Below are 19,709 nucleotides of genomic sequence, written 5' to 3' on the forward strand. Positions count from 1 at the left end.
ATCCATTATCCCTTTAGTCCTTGCAAGGCCATTCTACTGGCAAGGAAACTGAAATCTAGGGAAAAAAAGAAACTTGCCCATGTACACTACTAAGTGAAACAACAGGTTGTTACACCCAGTCTAACCCCAGAGGCCAGAGGCTTAAACTTCACACGTCCTGCTCTTTTATCTAACAGATCAGTCCTTTGGATATAATGGTATGGGGAGCCACTAAAAAGTTTCTCAGCAGTTGCCACTTTGTTTCTTCTCTATCTTCCCCTCTTAGGAGGGCCTCAATTTTCTCTTTGGGGAGGGCAGAAAGAAAATGGAGAGGGGAATTTGGCTCCAGAAGGCTCTTCTGATCATCCTCCTTCTCCAGAATGGTCTGTGCCGCAATCTGTCTCTTGCATTTAGAGGGCTTCAACACTATGATCGCTCTGCTATTTACGTAAGACTTTATTACTGTATTTCAAAGCTCCAAGGGTTTATTTTGTGTTTTTTAACCTTCCTATGTTGGTAAAGCAAGTACTAGCAGCATCCTTATTTACAAATAGCGAAGAGAAAGTTCGAAGAGACTAACTGATTAGTCAAATCATATCTCAAGGCGGCGATTTATTTTCTTGACGATAAGGTTGTTGAAGCACATATTTCTTTGCAACAAAAAAAAAATATCATTCTGGACCTACTCCGAGTTAGCCAGCAATTCAGAAGCAAAATAAGTTTCATAACTCAGATGGATCTCTACTAGATCATTGTGGGAAATAAAGTCCTGCGCTCCCCAGGCGACCGGGAGTGACTGGGTCTGGGGGTCGCTTAGCATCCCGGGGCAACAGATGCTCAAGTCCGTGTAGAGTGGCGGAACGGATTTTGAGCAGTGGGGACGCGTTTTTAGTATGGACCGGAAAAAGGAAGTGTGCTACACCACCTATAGGACCCACTCCTGGAAGCCGCGGGGACGGCGGCAAGTCCATGGAGTTTGGGTTCCCAGGCGGGTCTGAGCCCTTGAGTCACGGCTGACAAGTGGACGCGACCGCAGGCTTCTGATCCGTTTGTTCCGGCGGTGAACTGGACGGGCGGACTTTGGCCGCTGCCCTTTCTCAGCTCCTGCTGACCTTGGCTAAGGGTTTTAGCCGATGGCGGCTTGGGCTGTCAGCCGGAGCAGGACCGCTGCACCATACTTGCGGGTAGTAGGCCCTGGAGCCTGGGCAGCTCTTCCGTGCATCTCCCCAGGCTCCCAGCCTGACTCCCTGGCCTGTAGCCTTGCTCTGGCCCGGACGCTGCACCTCACCACAGCGGTCCCCGCCGGGCACAACAAGTGGTCCAAAGTCCGACACATCAAGGGTCCCAAGGATACTGAGAGGAGTCGCATCTTCTCCAAGCTTTGTTTGAGCATCCGCCTAGCGGTTAGAGGTGAGAACCTGTCACCCACCGCTGGTCCCCACTGCCATCTCTTTGCCCAAGGCCTCATTTGCCTCGTTTGTCTCCGGGAGCTGAGCCAGGGCGTGCACAGATCCTTGGCCCTTCATTTCTTTTTTTTTTTTTGTTAAATATTTTATTTATTTATCTTCTTAGAAGGGAAGGGAAGGAGAGAGGAAAGAAACATCGATGTATGGCTGCTTCTTGTGCATCCCCTGCAGGGAACTGGCCCCTGCAGGAAACTGGCCTGCAACCCAAGCATGTGCCCTGACTGGGAATCGAACCGCGATCGTGTGGTTCGCAGGCCCGCGCTCAATCCACTGAGCTACACCAGCCAGGGCTGGCCCTTCATTTCTTAAAGAAAGAGCGAGTTAAAAATTTTCCAAAATATTTCTCGTCCATAGCCCATACAAACATTGGATAAAGTGTTCTAAACTAATCCAGAACAAAGTGGTGACTTGCCACTCTTTAGAATAATGAGGGTGTGTAGGTCTGGAAATAATAAAATGAGATGATTTTGCTCACCCTTTTCTTATCTCAGAAGGAGGCCCCAACCCTGAGCTCAACAGCCAACTGGCCCACATCTTAGAGGTGTGTCGGCAAAAGCACATGCCCAAGTCAACGATTGAGGCGTCGCTGAAAATGGAGGTGGGTCCTTAATTTGACCTACTTGTTATTGATCAGAGTCCTTACAGGGTCCATGTCTCAAAGGCCAGCAAACACTCCTAAATTATCAGAGAGAAGGGTAGCAATGTGGTTGACATCTTCAATACACAACCTATTGGTGGCTTTTCTTGGCGATTGGTTATAGGATCACAAGCATAGGATGAATAAACAAGGTACAGAACCATAGAGCCCAGGACTGCTCAGCTGAGTTGTGAGGAGATAAGGTAGAAAGAATGTGGGGAAAGCTCTGATGTGAGATTGAGGAGTGTTTGTTTGTCTGATATTTATACCCCAAAGTGAAAAACCAGTAGAAAGAGAGATGGTTCAGATGATAGTGATAGAGCCCAGGTGAGGGGACACCTCTTCCCCTAGGATAATTAGAAAGGATTTGAAGGATAACAATCATCTTTTTAAAATTATGTTTTATCGATTATGCTATAGAGTTGCCCCAATTTTCCCTCTTTGCCCCCCTCCACCCAGCACCCCGCACTCCCTCAGGCAATCCCCTCACCATTGTTCATGTCCATGGGTCATGTGTATAAGTTCTTTGGCTGTTCTGTTTCTTATACTGTACTTTACATCCCCATGGCTATTCTCTAACTACCAATTTGTACTTCTTAAACCCCTCACCTTTTCACCCATTCTCCCCCTACCCCCTCCCATCTGGCAACCTTCCAGTAGCTAACTTCTTTTCTTTTAAGAGTCTCTATTTTTTTAATCTTTGGCCTTTTAATAATAATGTGTCTTAGAGTGGCCTCTTTGCATCCATCTTGTTTGGGATTCTCTGCACTTCCTGAACTTGCGTGTCTATTTCTTTCACCAAATTAGGAAAGTGTCCTTTCACTATTTTTTTCAAATAGGTTTCCAATTTCTTGCTCTTTGTCTTCTCTTTCTGGCACCCCTATGAGGTGAATGTTGGGCCGCTTGCAGTTGACCTAGAGGCTGTTGGTACTATCCTAATTTTTTGGATTATTTTTTCTTCTTGTTCTAATTGGTTGTTTTTTGCTTCCTTATATTCCAAATAATTGATTTGATTCTTGGCTTCATCCACTCTACAATGGTTTCCCTGTAAATTGTTCTTTATTTCAATTAGTATATTCTTTGTTGTTTTTAAACTTATTTATTTTTAGACAGAGGGGAAAGGAGAAGGAGAGGGGGAGAAACCTCAATATATGGTTGCTTTTCACATGCCCCCCACTGGGAACCTGGCCCGCAACCCAGGTGTTTCCCCTGACTGGGAATTGAACTAGCAACCCTCTGGTTTGCCGGCTGGTGCTCAATCCACTGAGCCATACCAGCCAGGGCTATCCTTTGTTTCTGACTGGATCTTTTTTATGCTGCTGAGGTCCTCACTGAATTCCTTGAGTATCCTTATAAACAGTGCTCTGAATTCTGCATCTGATAGATTGCTTATCTCCATTTCATTTAGCTCTTTTTCTGGAGTTTTGATCTGTTCATTCATTTGGGCCATGTTTCTCTCTCTTTGTTTTGGCAGCCTCTCTGTTTGTTTCTATGTATCAGGTAGAGCTGCTTTAACTCTGTGTCTTGATAGTGTAGCCTAATGTAGTCAGTGTCCTGTAGAGTCCAGTGGCACAGCCTCCCCTATCACCTAAGCTGTGTACTCAAAGTGTGCCCTTTGTGTGGTCTAAATACACTCTCTTTTTGTAGTTGAGCCTTGGTTACTATTGGCAGATCAATGGGAGGGATTTACCCAGGCCAGTCAGCTGCAAGGACTGACTGTGATCATTGACCACCAACTTTCGCCCTCTGTGGAGGATCAGCTGTGCAGGGGTAGTGTAGTGGTGCTCTGACCTTGTCTGTAGCTGTTTACTGGATATACAGGCTCTGGAGTTTTCTGAGTGATGCAGGCCAAGGTAAGCCCCCAACTGTGTTCTGCCCAGGGACCCCCTGCATGAGCTATAAAGCAATCTGAGATGGCTGGTACTTGTGCTGGGCTTGGAGATTCCCAGACAAAGCAAACTGTGAATCTAGGCTGGCTACTGCTAGTGCTAGGCTTGGGACCACTTAGCAGGAGATACAGGGGCTGGGGGCTTACTGAGGGCAGCTGTTGATTGTTTGATTGGATTTAAGAAGTTGTGAAGCATGAGCCAAGACCAGCCATTCATATCTTGGCCCATAAGTTGGGTAGGATGCAGTTTCAGTAGGTCTCCAGGGTAGGGCAAATGGTGTTAGTGGGGTTGATGGAGTCTTAGATATTGCATCTATGTGCCAGTTCTGTGGTTCTATTGGGGGAGGTTTCAGATAAGGGACAATGGCCTCTACCCTACTTTCTGTCTGGGAGAAGGCTGTCCCCCACCTCCCACTTTGATGCCTAACATTTCAGTTCCTCTCTCTATCCCACTGGTGCCTTTCATGCTGGTACACTGGTGCTGGAGTTTAGAGGGAGTGAGTCTGAGTAGGTTCATGTGTGGGTTCTTCAAGTGGAGCTGCTTGAGACTCCAGAATTTTTTTCCACTGACTTGATCCTCCCTAGTTGTTGGAGCCAGAAGTTATGGGGACTTATCATCCTGGCCCTGGAACCCTGGGCTGGGGTCCGGCTGTGGGGTGGGACTCCTTGCTCCATAGATATCCTTCCCAAATTTTTATCCACCACATGTGGATGTGGGACCAGCCCATTCAGCATCTCTACCCCTCCTACCAGTCTGGGTGGATGTGGTTTTCTTTAATTCTATAGTGGTTGGACTTCTATTCAACTTGATTTCTGATGGTTCTGAGTGATGGTTGTTCTGTGTTTTAGTTGTAATTTTGATGGGGTTATGTGAGGACGTGAACCATATTTACCTATGCTGCCATCTTGACTGGAAGTCTCAAAATAATAATCATCTTAATTAACTAATAGTTGAGTGTTTACTCTAGGTCAAGCACTTTGATAAAAAATCTGTATGCATTATCTCACTGAATCCTCTGAACAATCTGACGTGGAAATTTAAACACAGAAAGATTAAGCGACTTGATCAAGTCACACAGAAAATGACAGAATCAAAAACAGACAATCAGACTCCAGAGGCTATACTCTGTCACACATACTGCCTTCATGTTGCCTGTGGTGTAGATAAGGTGGTGGAGTCAGAGGATTTTCCCGCACCTGGTAGTCTTTTATTTCTTTTGTGAAAAAGGAAGGGAGAAGTTATCAGTTGAGAGTTCCTGGGAAGACAGCAGGCAGAATGCTTGGAGAAAGTGGTAAAGATCAGACGCCTGGACAAGGTGTCATGGGAGGTCCAGATGAGATTGGTCATTACGGTTTTTGATTGTTTGCATTTTTGAGGTGATGCTATTTTAAATGGCTCTTACAAAAAGGCATAGATAGGTATGCAATTTTGTGCAGCAGTACTCAGCAGCCCAGGGGTAGGAGCACAGGTGGATTTCGTAAGGGTTAGGGTGTAGGAGGATGAGTCTTAGTGGGAGTGATGGGTGGGGTAGGTGTAGAATTTGGCCGGGGAGGGGAAGAACAAAGCTGGGAGATGGCTAATTGATTGTTCAGCAACCAGAGAAACAGACTCCCTTCCAAGTTAAGGGGTAGTACTTCCAGTTACCTTAAAAGTTGATCACTCGGGCCTCCTGTTAGAGGGTGGGAACAAAAGTAAAGACTTAAGAGCTTAGGCTACAGCCCAAAGACCCCATCCCATGAGGTCAACTGTATGGCGGTGGTGCCTGTGGTTCTGGGTTGGTGAGCGGGGGCGGGGGGGTGGGGGTGGGGATTGGGAGACGCGAAAATGTGCTTATGTTGTTTTTACAGAAAACGAAGGGCATTTACTTGTTGTATGAGGGTCGAGGCCCTGGTGGCTCTTCTCTGCTCATAGAGGCATTATCTAACAGTGGCTCCAAGTGCCATTCGGACATCAAACATATCCTGAACAAGAATGGGTAGGTGTGTGGGGGAAATGGAGAGGGAGGGAGCCTTTAGTTTCTAATTCTGTGAAAGGAAAGTACTGTCCTTTCTGGTGTGGGTTCAAATTTTACACACACTTCTACCTTCGCAGAATCTAAATGGGAAAATTTACCCTCCCTTAATGTGTTCTGCAGTAGGCAGGACCCAAGACTTTTTCATAATTGTAGAAGGGGCTCTTTTGTCCCATTATCCCATTTGGATCTTCAAATGTACCACCAGGACTGGAATCTAAGTGGCATAGGAATTGATGTGCAAAGTCTTTGCATCCTCTAAACTTAAATCAGGGCAGAAAACAGAGGATGCAGATATATTTGGATTAGTTCCTTGCCCAGTGGTAGCTGCATCTTCTCCTTCAGGAAGAGAGTTGCTCTGTGTCCATATATATCCCAGAAGCTGGGTAGGAAAGAGACAGTGCTGTGCAGTGTGGTGTGGAGGCTGAGTGTCTGAAGGCATTTGTTCTGGCCTATTTCCTTTCCCATCAGAGGAATGATGGCTGAAGGAGCTCGCCACTCCTTTGACAGAAAAGGGGTGATCGTGGTTGGAGTAGAGGACAGAGAAAAGAAAGAAGTGAACTTAGAGCGTGCCCTGGAGCTGGCGATTGAAGCAGGAGCTGAGGATGTCAAGGAAACTGAAGATGAAGAGGAAAAAAGCATTTTTAAAGTGAGTATGAAGTCATAGTGTTTGGTGGACTTCCAAGAGGGCACTAATAGATGAATTAAGGCATGCCTCTCTCAGTTTCTTTCCTGTACTTGGGGTACAAGTGAGATGAAAGAGTTCATATACTCCACAAATGTTTATTAAGTGAATACTGGGTAGGACTTACTCTACTAAGGATTATAAGAACGATTCAGAACAATCAAAAAGGATATTTGCCAGTGAAGAGCTTAAACCCAGTGATATATTATAGTAGTTCCATTCAGGTTTTGTAATATTATGACCAGCTTTGTCTTATTATCTCCTGGTTCCTCATCTCCTGACTTTACTCTGTCCCTAGTTTATTTGCGATGCCTCTTCACTGCATCAAGTGAGGAAGAAGCTGGACTCCCTGGGCTTGTGTCCTGTGTCCTGTACACTAGAGTTCATCCCCAACACAGTGGTGCAGCTGGGTGACTCTGACCTGGAGCAGGCGGCCCATCTCATTCAGGCTCTCGGTAACCATGAAGACGTGATCCAGGTCTATGACAACATTGAGTAACCAGACTGTACGTGCCCTCTGGCTCCTTGCTAGGCAACTGGCAGCTTGTTCCAGAGCACAGGCTTCCGCAGTGTCTTCTAAGACTTAGACAGGTCAGGGGCCTAGCAGGTTCAGATGCGTAAGACCTGCAGCTTTGTAGACACAGGAATCTCCATACTTCTCTGGGGCCTCTTTGTCGGCTCTGTGAGTGTGTCAGAGCCCTCCTGGATGAGTCCCCTCACTCCCTCCTGGATGCAGAGTGGGGCTAATCAGCTTCCAGACTGTGATCTCAGGAAGTTGGTCCTTCTGAGGGTGGTAGGTGCTGTAAGGGCGCATGTACTAGAAACTCTTAAGTAATAACAGTAGGTTGCTGCATTGTTGTTGTATGGCTTTTGAGTTTTCCTGCATTTGTGTCAAGTTGTTGACCTTCTTGACTTCCTTTCAAGAACATAGGCCTAGTTCCACTAGTCCAACTCCAGGACTGTTTTTTTGATTGACTATAGAAATGTAGCTCTCTCCAGGTAGTCTGTGCTTTAATTCTGGTCTAATGGCCTAAACCTACCATTCATTCATGCAACAGGTATTTATCAAACACCAGGAACTGTACCAGGAACTACTTATCAGGAGCACTAGCTGTTCAAGTGGTGCCCTGTGTTAAATCCTACTCTAAGACATAGGACCTCAGGTGGAAGACACAGGACTGCTCTCTTCTGGAGCTGTCCCAGGGCAATGCAAGCTGTTGTGCACACATCCTTGTTCTCTTTGTGTAGCCTCTGTGCCCTTCTTCTGCCAGGGAGCTTAAGGCTCTGGCCCAACAGGAAATCAAGTGCCAATGATAAGAGACTCCCAGGCCCTGCTTTGCCAGGGTTTCTGTGTGTTTTGAGACTTGTCAGAGTGGACCAGTCAGCAGATCAGACTACTCTGAGAAAGGGCCATATCAATCTGGTGTTGAAAGCTGCTTGGTTTCTAGAATGCCCAACCCAAGGTCCTCTTCATCCCTGATTCCAGATGATGGGGTACTAGGAACTGGAGAGGAAATGAGAACAGAAGGAAGAGTGAAGGCTGGCCAGGTGGAAAATAGGGCCTTTGGTGCCTTTTGTTTCTAAGAATCACTTCTGGGTTTAGAGAGACCAGGAGTGCCAACCACCTGTGCTGGAGTCCATCAAGCATATCAGGCCTGGAGTGGCTTTTTGATCTCTGCTATTCAGCTACTTCTAAGTTATTTAAGGCAGTTCTGAGTTGAGAGCAATTTTCCTAAAGAAGCCTCAGGTAAATAAGGATGGAAAAGAACTAAAGCCAGATTAGTTAAAAGTGATAACTTCAGTTTCTAGGAAACACATTACTAATTACATAATGACTTAAAACAACTGGATAGTGAAGGCTAGGGGGAGAAAAACCAGTGAAATAATCCATAATTATTCCAAAGTATATGCTCTTATATATACCTCATTTCATAATCATGATATTAGTAGGATTCTTTAGTTTTTATAGGAGATAACTCATCCAAATATCTAAATAGTAATAATTAAAATAGGGCAATTTAAAGTTTGAATGCTCCTTTTTAATTTATAAGATACTTTCATATTTTACTTATTTGATTTTCACAAGCCTAGTAATAGTCAGATCGTGTTATGCACAAATGACCTCACACCAAGCAGGTAAGAATAGGTCTAGTACTACATCTTGTATTGATAGACCTTGTTTTTCAAGATAACTGTTTTGCAAATGTTGAATATAAATTAATTTGGAGGACTGTGGTCATTTCTGAACTAAGGAAGCCTAGTCTGGAAGGGAATTTGCCTGCACACGTGGAATAGTCCTCTAATAGATAGAATTTGTTAATGGATTTTTTAAAAAGATTTTATTTGTTTTTAGAGGGGAAGGGAAGGAGAGAGGGAGAGAAATATCAATGTATGGTTGCCTCTGTGTGTCCTCTGTTGGGAACTGGCCTGCAACCCAGGCAATGTGCCCTGACTGGGAATAGAACTTTGATCGGTTGGTTCACAGGCCTGCACTCAATCCACTAAGCTACACCAGCCAGGGCTGTTAATGGATTTTTGTGTAACCAATTTTCTTACATCAAGGCTCTGCACTGACCCCTGGTGGTGCCTTACAGTCTTGCCTGCAGTTAATATGGAAAAGTCAGAAACGAAATCTTAACTGGGACTTGTTCTACCTCTAGATCTGGTAAAGAGATCTGTAACCTTAGGTACATACATAGATTAGTTAGATAATTATTTAACTTAATACTTACATAAAGAGGGTATGAGTTATTCTGCCACTAGATATTATTTTTCAAAGAATATTTTATGTCAAAACACATTTATAATATTGAAAACAAAGATGCAAAACTATGTATTGTATAGTCCAAATTTTGAAATATGTATCATATCATAAAGAAATATGTCTTTTTTAAAAAGGCTAAAAGGAACTTTCCCAAAGTGTCAACTGGTTATCTTTGTATGGTGATATTATAACTGAGTTTTATTTTCTATAATTATGTATTTTATTAGGGGAAACATGTTTTTTAAATTTTATTTATTTATTTTTAGAGAGAGGAGAAGGGAGGGAGGAAGAAGGAGAGAAACATCAATGTGAGAGAAACATCAGTTGTTTGCCTCTCATACTGGGACCAAACCTACAACCCAGGCGTGTACCCTGACTGGCAATGGAACTGGTGACCTTTTGCTTCCCGGGATAATGCCCAACCAACTTAGCCAAACCAGTTAGGACCAGGGGAAACATTTTTTATAAAAGAAAACTTGCCCTGGCTGGTGTAGCTCAGTGGATTGAACACGGGCCTACGAACCAAACCACTGCCATTCTATTCCCAGTCAGGGCACATGCCTGGGTTGCAGGCCAGTTCCCAGCAAGGGACGCATGAGAGGCAACCATACATTGATATTTCTCTCCCTCTCTCCTTCCCTTCCCCTCTAAAGATAAATAAAATCTTCAAATAAGTAAAGAAAACTAGTCACGTTATTGTCCAACTAGGGAGACACCATGTGACAAGGTGGAAGTCAGGTATACCTTAAAGTCAAAAGAATGGGATCTGGTCCTGGCCTGCCTTTGCCTTGGTTTTGGTCATTGTCTTAGCAATACAATATCACTTAGCACCTGGTAGCTGGCTTGGGTTCATTTTCAGGTGTCTTTTCAGTGGGTAGAGGTATCTGTGATGGACTGGGTATAGCCTTGACTCTCACAAGAATCATTCATGTGATACGTAGCTGCCTGCTGGCTCTGCCAGAGGTGCTGGCTGAATTGAACAGGAACAGTGAAGGCCCTGCCTCCAGCCCACTATGCAGTTTCAACCATGTGCTTGAGTTACTTTCTTTCCTGCCTCTGAAACAGCCTAGCAGTCAATAAACTTCAAACTCTAACAGACCCCCAACTTTAGACTTTTATTTGAATTCTTACGGATGCTCTGGAGACATTCCATGAAGGGAAATGAGCCCAGGTCGGGAAAACAGTGTTTTGGTAGATACCACACTAGTCTGGACTGAAATCACTTTCTCTTTTTCTTTTTAATTTTATTGATTTTAGAGGGAGGAGAAGAGAAACACTGATTTGTTATTCCACTTATTTATGCATTTGTTGGTTAATTCTTTTATGTGCCCCGACTGGGGAGTGAACCCTCAACCTTGGTATACTGGGACAGCACACTAATCAACTGAGCTATGTGGCCAGGGCAAGTGAAATCACTTTCTCTCTTTATTCTGTCCCCAGGAAGTGACTGGGATAGCAGTTTTTGCTTTTTCTTCTTTTTATTGTTCTTTTGTCTCTGACAGAAGGGTAACATTTATTATTTTTTAAAGAGTTAAACCATATCAAAATGTATAACAATAAAGGTCCCATCTAATCCCACCCTTCTAAGATATAACTACCATTAATCTATATTATCTACTCATTGGAACCAGTCTATTGGGGAACAAATTCTGACTGTGAATTGCTAGCAACCTTGGATGAGGACTTAACCCCTCTGCAGCTATTTCTTCATTTAAAAATGATGATAATAGTATCTATTTCATAGGGCTGGTTTAATTTTTATTATTGATTTATTTTAACAGAAAGAGAGAAAGGGGGACAAAGAGAGGTATCAGTTTGTTGTTCCACTTACTTATGCATTCATTGGTTGATTCTTGTACTTGCCCTGACCAGGGATCAAACCTGCAACCTTGAGGTATTGGATAATACTCAAACCAACTAAGCTACCTAGCCAGGGCTCATAAGGCTATTTTGAGAATTAAATTAGGTTAATATACAGGGAGAGGCAAAAGTAGGTTAGCAGTTGTGAGCACATGAAACAGAGTTTATTCTTATATTATTATTGATTATTATTGGATTATTTTCCATATGAACAACTATAAACCTACTTTGCCCCACCCCATATGTGCTTCTAAGTGCTTAATAGTACCTGGTAATGGTAAATATTCAATAAATGTTGGCCTTTTTTCCTTACTAAGTTTGAGTGAAAATTTTAAAAAACTGAAATGTGATCACCCTATACATTTCTGCTTTATAACCTGTCTTTCCCACTTCACAATATATCCTGGACACTTTTTGGTATTAGTATGAAGTCTGCTCCACTATTTTTGGTAGCTACAAAGTATCTTATTGTATTTATTAGTGTATAATAATTTATTTAACTAGCCCTGACCAGTGTGGCTCAGTTGGCTGGGCATTGTCCTGTGAACTCAAAAGTCACCAGTTCAGTTCCCAGTCAGGTCACATGCCTGGGTTGCAGATTCGGTCTCTCATCAGGGTGCATACAAGATGCAAATAGTTGATGTTCCTTTCTCACATCAATGTTTCTCTCCCTCTTTCTCCCTCCTTTCTCTACCTCTAAAAATAAATAAATAAAATCTTTAAAAATAGGAATTTCACTTTCATTCAAGATGAAGGTATAGGTAGACACATTTTGCCTCCTTAAGCAACCACAGAAAGAATTACAACAAGATCTCAAAGAGGAGCAGTGGTGGGACTGAATGGATGGTCCCACGTTCATGTGTAGTGGATGAAAAGGAATCCCAGCCCCAGGCCAGACTAAATAGCCCAGGGTTCTAGCACCGGGAAGATAAGATCCCTGTTACCTCTCACTGTAAAACCAATGGGAGTTGGGGCGGCAGAAGGAATTGCTCGATTTTTGCCAAGAAAGGGCCCAAATGGTCCTAGAAAGTATGGAAACCCACCCAGTCTGGGATTCACCACTGAAGCAGCAGCTGGAAGGGCTCCAGTCTCACATAGGAATGGGGTGAAGTGACAGAAATGGGGTGAATGCTGGGCAAGCCTCCAGAAGCTAGGTGGTGGCGTTGCTCCCACTCTGAGCCCTCCTGATGCAGCCACAAATGGTAAAATGGGTTGTCCTGCCCTGACAATTACCTAAGGACACAGTTTACAGGTGCCTTTTCTGCATAGGCCACTCTAATAAGACAGGGAGTAAAAGCAGCTCTACCTAATACATAGAAACAAACACAGGGAGGCTGCCAAATTGAGGAGACAAAGAAATATGGCCTAGATGAAATAGAATAAAACCCCAGAAAAAACTGAGCAAAACAAAGACAGCTAACCTATCAGACGCAGAGTTCAAAACACTGGTGATTAGGATGCCCAGAGAACTCCTGAGTACAGCAAAAAATAAAGGAAGAAATCAAGTTTACACTAAGTGAAATTAACTAAGGCAGGGGGACATTGCTGGAGGGAAGAGGGGTACCGGATAGAGGGTGGCAAAGGGAAAAACTGGGACAACTATAATAGCATAATCAATAAAATATACTTAAGTAAAGCTATTATAATAAAAAAATAATTAACTAGTCTCCTGTCAATGGACATTTGGATTGTCTATCTTACAAAAGATGCTGCAATGAACATTTTTATAAATTTATTTTTACAGAGAGGGGAAGGGAGGGAGAAAGAGAGGGAAAGAAGTATCAGTTGGTTGGCTCTCACACACCAACTGGGGATTTGGCTCACAACCCAGGCATGTGCCCCAACCGGGAATCAAACCTACCGCCTTACAGTTTGCAGGCCAGAGCTCAATCCACTGAGCCACACCAGCCAGGGCAATAAACATTCTTTATGTTTTCTCACTTGCAAAGTATTTTTTAGGAATTTCACAACAAAAAGCAATTTTTTGTTAGAAGTAAATGCCAATAATACATTAAACATCATTGTAAAAATCTATATTGTGTATACCATTCATCATCAATGCAGATAAACTAACTGGTTGAACTGGGAGATTTGAATAATTAAACTTCACCCCTTAAAAGAATTGTCAAATCAGGTGTAAGTTTGTTGCTTTATTTTCAAATTTATTGAGCTATCCCCTAGGGGCATTCGTGTTTTTCTCCATCACTCATCCAAATGTCCCTATGCTCTTGAAATAAAAAAAGAGGAGTGTATAGCTGGTGTGTGATTGGGCAGTCTATTAGGACCGGCAGTTTCTGAGGCCCCAGTACTAGGGGCAGCTCATGATTCTTGGGGTCAGATATGGCTCAGGTGCTTAACCCAGGGGCATCTATTCTGTGTAAAACCCGGGGAACAGACTTGAGAAGGTGCAGCCCAGGTGCAAGACTTCTTACGGGGACATGAAGAGTAAGCAGAGAAACAGCACAGAAAAATAAGACAAAATACATAGCTAAAAGTGAGCACTTAGGGAAATTACATTCAATTGCTAATATCCCCATTTGAGGTTCACTTATTTATTTAGCAAATATTTTTTAAATGTGCTATGAAAGATATTAGGCATGCTAATTTGAATGAGTTTCTGTCTTGATGCTTACTTAAAGGCAACTACAATAGAGTAGGGCAAGTGCTTTGATGAACAAAGTACTAGGTGCAATGGGAGTCCAAGAGAAGCTGGTGAACAGACCTTTGGATACAGACCATGAAGCAGGCACCTCATTTCCACTGGCATAAATGTGTCGTTTTAAAGGTATTTATCTCAGGTCAATAAAATTAAGGGTCAGATCTAAGCCTCATATTGGCAGACTATGACCTCCAGCATAAACCTGTTATACTCAGTCTCAACACAGTGATATCCCCAAATGGATGACAGAGATTGCATTTCATTCTGGGTGAAAGATTCTTGTGTGGCTTTCAAAGTTCAACCCTACCTGACAAAATCTTATTAATATTTCTCTCACTAGGAAGAATTTAAACTTAATTAACTTGGTGGGTGTTCCTTCAAAGCTCAACCCTCCTTGGCAAAATCTTATTCCTTAATATTTAATTTCTCTAATCAAAAAGAATTTTAATTTAATTAACTTGGTGGGTGCTAATGGAGAAAAAGGCCAGTTGAGAAACACTGGTCTAGTGCAAAAACGTAGCCTTTGGGTGTCAGACATACCTGACAGGAATCCTGACTCTGCAACTTGTACACAGTACTTAGGTTCTCTGAGCTTCATTTTCATCCTTTAAATGACAATAGTATTTACTGATCTCAGAATTATTAGGAAGACTATATGAGAAGACATGCCTGGCATATAGTAAATGACTGATAAATACTAACTTTCTTTTCCCTATAGTCTTATCTCCCCTTCTCAGAAAAAAAAAGGGTTTTTATAGTTAAGGAACTACAATAAACTGGGTAGGGATCTAATCAAGAGGGAAAATGACAGACTTAGAAGTTTGTTCAAGAAAACAGGATAAGCCCTGGCTGGCTTAGCTCAGTGGATTGAGCATGGGCCTGCGAACCAGACCACCGCGGTTCGATTCCCAGTGAGGGCACATGCCTGGGTTGCAGGCTGGTTCCTTGCAGGCTAACTCCCAGCAGGGGACGCAGGAAAGGCAACCATACATTGATGTTTCTCTCCTTCTCTCCTTCCCCTCTAAAGATAAATAAATAAATAAAATCTTTTAATAAAAAAAAAAAAGAAAACAGGATAAGAGGACTGATGAATATTGAGGTGGGGGTGTAAATAAAGGAGTCTGAGGTAATTCTTGAGACTTGACACCCAGGCAAAGCCACCACTAAAGGTTCTTAGCTGACAGTTGAAAATCGCACCTAAGGAAGATTATTCTGGCGTCTCATTTCATGACACTGAAACAGAAGAAGAGCCCTTATTAATTGTGGTGGACTTGGAATCTGAAGGTCGGGGCGTACAAAATGTTGAACAATGGGGGTTTGGGGAAATTAACTATGGTCACTCTCTACTCTGAAATACCATGTAGCCAGTACTATTGTTTTGGAACTATATTCAGGGGCACTGGAAAACACTTGTAATAAAATGTAAGCACACCACAAAACAATACGAAGCCTTTTTTGTCCAACGTTGAATATCTAGGTAGGAAAGATAAAATTAACTCTGAGGTGGGATCTTTTCCCCAATTTTAATACCCAGAGCGTGTGCTGCTTTTATAACCTGGAAAAACGTTTTTGGGTTTTCCTCCCCTTTCTGGCTTTGCCACTTACTGGTTTCGGCCTTGGACAGTATCGGAACTCCCAGATTTCCAAGGACCCACATTCCAGGGCTATCCCTGTCTCTCGGAGGGTGTGACCCAGGAGGTATTAGACGCAGGAAAATGCAGGCAGTGGTGAGGCCCCCTTTCCTCCAGGCAAGCGTAGCTTCTGCACGGGAGGACTGGCCAGGGGATCACGCGGAGGAGGTAGCCTCACGCCGGGAATCGCTTCGAGCCAGAATCCTCCCCGCTTATTACGCACCCGGCGTGGGCACAGGGAGGGAGAGGCAGGATACTGGCCTCGGAGACCTCGGAGAGCGCTGAGGGCGGAAGGCCTGGGAGGCCATCCAGCCGCCTTCCGAAACTCCAGCCCCAAAGTAGCCGGCGGGGAACCGCGCCAGCCCGCGCGCCTACGGAACCTTCGTTGACTGAGGGAACTTGAGGCTGTGGGCGGAGCCTCATACAAGAGCTGTGATTGGAGTGACCAACACCTCCGGGAAGAGGGAGAGCGAGCCAGCCAGGGATGCGCAGAGGCGGGTGATCCGAGCCCTCTATGTGATTGGCTAGCAACGGGGTGAACCGGGAGCTGTTTTGATGATTGACAGGCGGTAGATAGCCCTCGGAAACTGCCTTGGCTTCGCCCATTGGCACCCTGCGAGAGTAGGCGGGATTGGTTCATCGTGCGGTGCCGATGATTAGCTGGCGGCTGAGAGGGTGTTGGGGAGACAGCGGCGGGGAGGGGGGCGGGTGGCGGCGGGGGCAGCTACTTCCTCCTTGTTATTGGCTGCTGAAATGAGTGGGGGTGGTACGAAGGTCCTGCGACTGCCTGGGATTGGCAAACTGTGGGGTGAGTGACAGGCAAGGGGGCGAGCTGCGCGACCAGCGGTTTGTTTTTCGGAGCGTTCCTGAGGTGGAGAACGGTGGCCTGACGGAGGAACTGCGGGACTGAGTAACTGGCCAGCGGGAGGGCCGAGCGGCGCAGCCGAGGCCAGGCTGGGCCGAGCCGAGGAGCGCCCGGGATGTAGCGGGCCACCCTGCCCATGCCACAGCGCCCGGCCGCGGCCGGAGCCGGAGCCTGGGGAGGCGGCGGGGGGCCCGAGCTCAGCCCGCGCCCCCCGCGCGGAGCCAGGCCCGCTGCCGTCCCCGCCGCCCGAGCCCCCGGCATGCAGCCCCGGCTGCGGAGGTGACACTCGGGCCCGAGCAGCCGCCGCCGCCATCGCCACCATGGGTGAGTGTCGCCACCGCCCCGGCCTGTGCCCGCGCTACTTCGCGTCGCCCCGCCCCAGGATGAGGGGAGGAGGACCCTGGGCCGCCGCCTGACAGGCATGGACAGCCCGCCCGGCGGCCGGGGCTGCGAACCGGCGGAGCCTGCCCGCCCGGCTCCCGACTTCACAGTCTGGGCGGGGGTTCTGGCTCCCTTGGCCCACCGGGGCAGCCCCGGCTGGCAAAACCCACTCGGCAGCCTCCATCCGGGCCGCGCGGCGGGCGCATCCCAGGGACGCGACGGCGGGATCCGGGGCCGTTGCTCCGCGGCGCAGCCTGCTCCGGCCTGAGCGAGCTGGACCGGGAGCTCGCGGGTGGGGGAGCGAGAGTGCTGTGCGGGGCCGGGCTGGAGGCTGGTGCAGGCCCAGCTGCTGTTGTGTCTTTTCCTTGATTTGCTTTTTTTTCCTGCCTGTGTCATTTCCTTCCCTTTGCTCACACAGGCCGGCCTGTGAGAGAGTTCCCGGGGCTTGCTCTCGTGCCCTGTGCGCGCCCCAGCGCTGGGGGGGAGGGCTTGCGGAGAGATAGGCTGGGAGGTGATTAAAACAGCAATCACTGTTATCAACTGCGTGGTTGAGAAATGGGAGCTGAACTCAGATTGCTGAAGACTGGGAATTGGTCAGGGGCTGCCAGTTACAGTTCACGTCCTACTTTTTGAAAAATCCGATTGCAACGTTGTTCTGCATCATTATTTTTATCTTGAGATAGATCTGGAATTATATTGAGAGAAGCATTCGCTACACAAAAGAATCTCTATGAAATCATTTCCTTTGTATCAATATTTGTGATTTCTGTTGTGAAGATGCTATCAAAGAAAAGCTTTTAATGTCTTCCACACGCAGCATTTGAACCGAATTCCATTCCATGTCCTTTTTTATAACTTAGCAAATGACCATTGGACTAGATCAAGAAGCAAATACACTTTAGATACACTGTGCTTGTCTTACTGGATCAGTTATTGAAATACTGTTGTGTGCATTCACAAGCTTTGGAAAGTTTTGATATTGCCCTAAATAATGAAGGAGTAAACTTTAGTGAAAGAATCCTTTGCAGATCCATTGCATCTGTGAAGTGCTCCATGTGGAGGGAACGTTAATGTTTGCTTTGCCCTATAGCAAGGTCAAGTCATTTTTGTAGGAGGTTAGGTGTATGCTGTGTCACATTGGGCAAATACTCTTTTGCTGCCCATCTTTGGACTTTGAATGAACTGCCTTGTGTAGTCCAGGCTGCCCCTCATACGGTAAAGGATGGATTCGTTCACTTGCTGGGCTTACTCTTGCCTTCCCAGGCTTTACTTCAGAAGTGCTTACTGTTCTGGGGAAAGTCTCCTGTGACAATAGACAGAAAAGGAATCCAGTAAAGCCTGGTATTTAAATATGTCATTCAGCAAATACTTATTGAACATTTACTGTAAATGGGGCACATAATTCTTCTTGTCCTCTTTAGTCTTGTGCCTGGAATTTGATGATTGAACTAAATCTTTGAATTGATTTGTGAACCTATATTTGTGATATTCTTCCTAGTAAGTCTTTCCTCTTGTCCTATGGGGGTAGTCTTAAGTCCCAGAGGTAAGTGTGAAATACATACTTGAGGGTGTACAGAGCTCCCATTCACCACTTTTTTGACTAGTAAACCAGTTAGAGTGCCCAGATGTCTTGGCTACTTTTCATTGTCTAAAGTGAAAATAGATGTTAGCCTGTTTTCATATTTCAAATCATTGTCTTTGAGCCACAGAGCCAAGAAAATAGATGTCAGCCTGTTTTCATATTTCAAATCATTTTCTTTGAGCCACAGAGCCAAGAAAATAGATGTCAGCCTGTTTTCACATCTCAAATCATTTTCAAAAGTTTAAGCTTGTAAGTCTATGGAGGGGCAGTGATGGAGAGGAAAGAAACTATATAGGTGGAGTCTAGAGCCCCAAAGGAAAAAGGAGAAAGGCAAAGAGATGGAGAAGTATGGCTTGCTAGTTACAAAACAGTCATGGGGATGTAAGGTACAACATAGGAAATATAGTCAATAATATTGTAATAACCATGTATTGTACCAGGTAGGGACTTGTAAAGTTTATAATTGTTTAACCACTATGCCGCACACCTGAAACTAATACAAAATAATATTGAAAAACTAAAAAAAATTTATTTATATATTTTAAGATTTTTATTTATTTACTTTTAGAAAGAGGGGAAGTGGGGAGAGAAAGAGAAGCATCCAAGTGCGAGAGATATGTTGTTTGGTGGCCTCTCATACCCCCCCACCTGGGACCTGGCCCACAACCCAGGCATGTGCCATGATTGGGAATCGAACCTGCTACCTTTAGGTTGGTAGGCCAGCGCTAATCCACTGAGCCACACCAGCAGGGCTAAAAGATTTTTTAAAAGAAAAAAGTACCAGGATCTCAGTGTCTTCTTATTTGTCCCAGTGTTAGTTTTACATGAAAAAATTGAGACTGTGAGGAGGGAATTAACTTGCCTGGTGGCTACAGTGTATTAGGCAAGGTGGTTTGAGAACCACTGCCTGGCTTTCTTCAGGCACTTTCCCCTTGTACCATCCCTTTCCTTTTTGTAGGCGACCCTGTTTGCAGAGCTAATACTGAATTCTCCCAGAACCTGGCTCTTAAATTGGCTTTGTATAATGCTCAGCAAGGATACACACTCACAGAGTTTCTCTCTTAAATACTAGTGTCCATTTTGGTGATGTTAATGATGAAAATTCAAATTCCCAGACCTGTTAGTTTGTTTTAGTTGCTATAGTTATAAATAAACTCAAGGGTTGATAAGAGAGAGACATGGACTTATTAATATTTTCATTATTCTCATTAAACTGAAGCACAATGAGGAAAGGACTAAAGCTAATTTGAGTCCTTGCAGGTTCTTTGGCTAATAGTCATATTTCCCTGAGCTGTTCCAA

General features: G+C 44.8%; 2 protein-coding genes across 2 annotated transcripts in view; both read left to right on the plus strand.

Moving 5' to 3' along the window:
• Positions 1 to 881: 881 nt before the first annotated feature.
• Positions 882 to 9,015, plus strand: TACO1 (translational activator of cytochrome c oxidase I). The gene is made up of 5 exons (XM_037070084.1): positions 882 to 1,389; positions 1,937 to 2,043; positions 5,819 to 5,946; positions 6,454 to 6,631; positions 6,966 to 9,015. The coding sequence occupies exons 1-5, from the start codon at positions 1,113 to 1,115 to the stop codon at positions 7,164 to 7,166; spliced, it is 891 nt and encodes a 296-aa protein (XP_036925979.1). The 5' UTR covers positions 882 to 1,112; the 3' UTR covers positions 7,167 to 9,015.
• A 7,376-nt stretch (positions 9,016 to 16,391) lies between these two features.
• The window catches only part of MAP3K3 (mitogen-activated protein kinase kinase kinase 3), a 62,113-nt gene continuing 58,795 nt past the window's right edge, over positions 16,392 to 19,709 (plus strand). The window contains exon 1 of the mRNA XM_037069960.1: positions 16,392 to 16,770. Coding sequence (XP_036925855.1) covers positions 16,767 to 16,770 — 4 coding nt within the window. The 5' untranslated portion in view covers positions 16,392 to 16,766. The remainder of the gene's footprint in view (positions 16,771 to 19,709) is intronic.

Source organism: Sturnira hondurensis, unplaced genomic scaffold, assembly GCF_014824575.4.
Source record: "Sturnira hondurensis isolate 20B ecotype Veracruz unplaced genomic scaffold, ASM1482457v3 Scaffold0018728, whole genome shotgun sequence".
NCBI lineage: Eukaryota > Metazoa > Chordata > Mammalia > Chiroptera > Phyllostomidae > Sturnira > Sturnira hondurensis.

Coding starts and splice junctions, on each gene's coding strand:
- TACO1 (XM_037070084.1), top strand. CDS start 1,113: ATGGCGGCTTGGGCTGTCAGCCGGAGCAGGACCGCTGCACCATACTTG. Junction 2,044..5,818: donor AGGCGTCGCTGAAAATGGAG/GTGGGTCCTTAA, acceptor TTGTTTTTACAG/AAAACGAAGGGCATTTACTT. Junction 6,632..6,965: donor AGGAAAAAAGCATTTTTAAA/GTGAGTATGAAG, acceptor CTCTGTCCCTAG/TTTATTTGCGATGCCTCTTC.